Raw genomic sequence first — 3128 nt, 5'->3', positions numbered from 1 at the left:
CGTGAAAATGAAGTTTGGGGGACCAGCAACCAACAGTCGCGCAACCGCGGCCAAAGGGGAAGTAGGAACGGTTGACTCCGTGGCTCAGACCAGTAAGCTCGCTTTCCACAAGGGGCGATCATTCAATTCAGCGTCTACTGATTTTTCACAGGCCAATGATAATGAAGATACCGAGGCCGACGAAGAGATTGAAGATATCGAAATGGACCCTACTAGTCACTCAGAGAGATATGCCACCAAACCGGTACGGTCTGATTCCGCGAATGACTCTGACTGCGACTTCGTATTGAATGGTGAGGAAGATCTTGATGACGAAGAACCATATATATCTACCCTGGCAAGACAAGAAGGTCTTCACCTCGCCAATGACGTTAGGTTCATTGCAGATGACGGAGTACAGCAGAATGATACAGGACTGAATAGTTACGGATCAGGTAAGTCGCTTCACGGGCGTGCTTGTCAAACAACAGTTTCACCTCAACATTTACTCAGCTATGCTGAATCAGAGAAACGTAACAACTTCGTCAGCTCATCCACGGAACAGGCATCGTCTGAGTGTGCATCTCTACAAAACTCCAGGGTCTGTAGCAGCGGCCTTAGCTTCAAAGAAGAGAGTGCAACTTCCACCTCTTCAAGTGGATCAAGCGCTATTTCCATAGCTGTTCAAACAGTTTCAACGGGCGAAATTATGGCCACACAGTTATATCATGATGCCGCCAGACTAGCTCGTATTGCTACCCAGATTGAGAGCACCTGAACGCTGTAGTAGCGACGCGAATTCGTGAACTGCTCGTGCATTCAATTATTAGAAACAAGTTCGTGAAAGCAGACTGGTTTCATTGCAGGATCGCTGTGAGTTGAAATAAGCTGTTTATGCTTCTGTTCCCAAACACACAGAAAGGTCTACTATTGATCACTGTTCATTTTCTTTTACGGCAATGCTCCTTTTTTGTTTGCCAGCACACAAAAAATTGCATGCTTTTGATATTAAAACAGTAGGAGCTCCATGTTTACATGCATCAGATTATCGCCCTACCCACCTCCTGCCGCATCCCCACTTTACTGTATCATTCAACTACAAAGCCTATCTACAACAGATCCATCACAATACACCGCTGAAAAACAACACAATTGGACTGTTAAACTGTGGGGGGGGGATGGAATGGAATTTGCCTTCAAAAAGCCGCTAAAATTTGGCAAAACTTATGCCCCTTAGTTGATTAGTAGGTAATCCGTTTGTCCACACTACCTCATCGCCCTTTTAACGCAGCGGTGTCAGATTTGGAATACGAATTACGTTCATCAGGTGTGTCTACATGCGCTAGTAACAAGCAACAGTCGCGATTCATAATGCACAGCCTGCTTGGGACTGTGAAGAGCCGAAAAAAGTCACCCCCAGTAGACAGAAACAGTACTCACAGCTCTTAATTAGGAAGTGCAATATCTATTCTGTAGGATCGGTAAGCAGCACATAATCGACAGAACATAATTTAAGCTTCTTCACTTAATAAGGCATCACCAACGCACGGGGATGAAGTGTTTTAAATGAAACAGTCCTCCTTATCTTGTCTGGAACATTCTCAATGGTGTTGATTTTCGAGTCTTGTGTGGGTACCTTGGAAACTTTTACATGGCCGAACACTAGCTATTTTGCTATTTTCCGATAGGTTGAACGAACCGTGTTCTTACGTTGAGGTAGCACAACGCATATTCATCTGTCGGGTATACAAGATAGTCAGCTGAGCGTGTTGCAGTTCAAGGCAGTGGGTGGTGTTCATTTGCGTCCACCATAACGGGTGTGATTACCTTCGAGCAAGGACGAGTTTACACCCCTTTATCTGCGTTCAGAAGAGCACAGCATGTTCCTGAAGGTAGCATATGATTTACACTGAATGCACTTATTATCTTGGTGAATGTCTCACCCTAGAATCTTAGCCACTCTCCAATCTCTGCCTTCCTCTTGGATATCTTATCATCACTTCTTTCATCCACAACGAATTATGGCTGTTTGGCAGTGAGGCATTAGTTCACAACAGTGATATCACTATCATCAAAGATGACTATGCTCTTTTCTTGAGGTATACCAAGAGAACTTGATAAGAAGGGAGATGATTAATCCTGACAGTTTTCATCTCCATGAGTTCTTCCCTTTGCTTTATCTCACTTCTGTGCTGATCGATACTTGTCCTTATTCAAAGCTGGGCGGCTCAACCGAACGACCCTTCCACTCAATGGTTTAAAAGCATAGATGACCGATAAGCGTGTACCTGTCTCTTCGCGACAAAGATTGCAACGACTGTGCTACGGTGTTTTATCTACTTATCTACAGTCATTCCGCAAGCTGGAAATATTACTCAGCAATAGGTATCACCTCGCTATCACTAAATTTCTCTGTATAGATAATTGTCAATGGTCCTTCCGGGCAGCAGGTTTGTCCACGGAGAATTTTCTTTAGTTAAAAACGGTAGACAGCTCATCTTCTGATCCAAAAGGGTTGTGGCTTTCAAAAGGAGATAGGTGGCTTCGATTTTGTTGCATTCTGAGCTAAATATGATTCGTCTTTTTTTCTCAGTTCGCAATCGTTGCCTATTCCTGCATTGTGTGAATGGAATGGTTAGCCGTGGTTAACCAGAACTTGCACCTTCCCGTTAGGCTGGAGATACAGTAACCTAATACGAATGGCTGATTATCGAGACAAGGTTTATAAAACTGCGGTTTGTGTGCACGCATTCCAACCCTTCGGGTTTCCACTTGTTGTCGCAAAAAAAATGGGATTGAGCTTTATCGACAAATAGACACGATTTGCATACCTTTTACCTCAAAAATAGCTTGTTTTCTTATTTTTGGAGTGTGAAACCTGCAGTCCCGACTTCAGTCCAGTCGAATTTATCAGCAAAACCTATGTGCGGTTGTACAAGCTATCCCTAACCAAAGCCAGAGTTAGTGGTTTCTCTGAAGAATAACTGTAAATGCATCCAACATGTTATACGGACACCTAATGAAGTAAGCATTATTTTTAAGCAAACACCATAAAGAAATCTCCCGAACATACTACGCCTACTTTCCATATTCTAGAGATTCTACCTCAACAGCTTCAAACAAAATTATTGCAAACTCGGACACTACTT

General features: G+C 43.3%; 1 protein-coding gene across 1 annotated transcript in view; it reads left to right on the top strand.

Annotated features, from left to right (window-relative positions):
• The window catches only part of T265_00455 (hypothetical protein), a gene marked incomplete at both ends in the record, with an annotated part of 23833 nt that extends 23076 nt beyond the window's left edge, over nt 1–757 (top strand). The window contains one exon of the mRNA XM_009164228.1: nt 1–757. This exon is cut by the window's left edge and continues 134 nt beyond it. Coding sequence (XP_009162492.1) covers nt 1–757 — 757 coding nt within the window.
• Nucleotides 758–3128: the final 2371 nt, after the last annotated feature.

Source organism: Opisthorchis viverrini (assembly GCF_000715545.1).
Source record: "Opisthorchis viverrini unplaced genomic scaffold opera_v5_4, whole genome shotgun sequence".
In the NCBI taxonomy this organism is placed as follows: domain Eukaryota; kingdom Metazoa; phylum Platyhelminthes; class Trematoda; order Opisthorchiida; family Opisthorchiidae; genus Opisthorchis; species Opisthorchis viverrini.
This window is presented reverse-complemented; position numbering and strand designations above follow the sequence as displayed.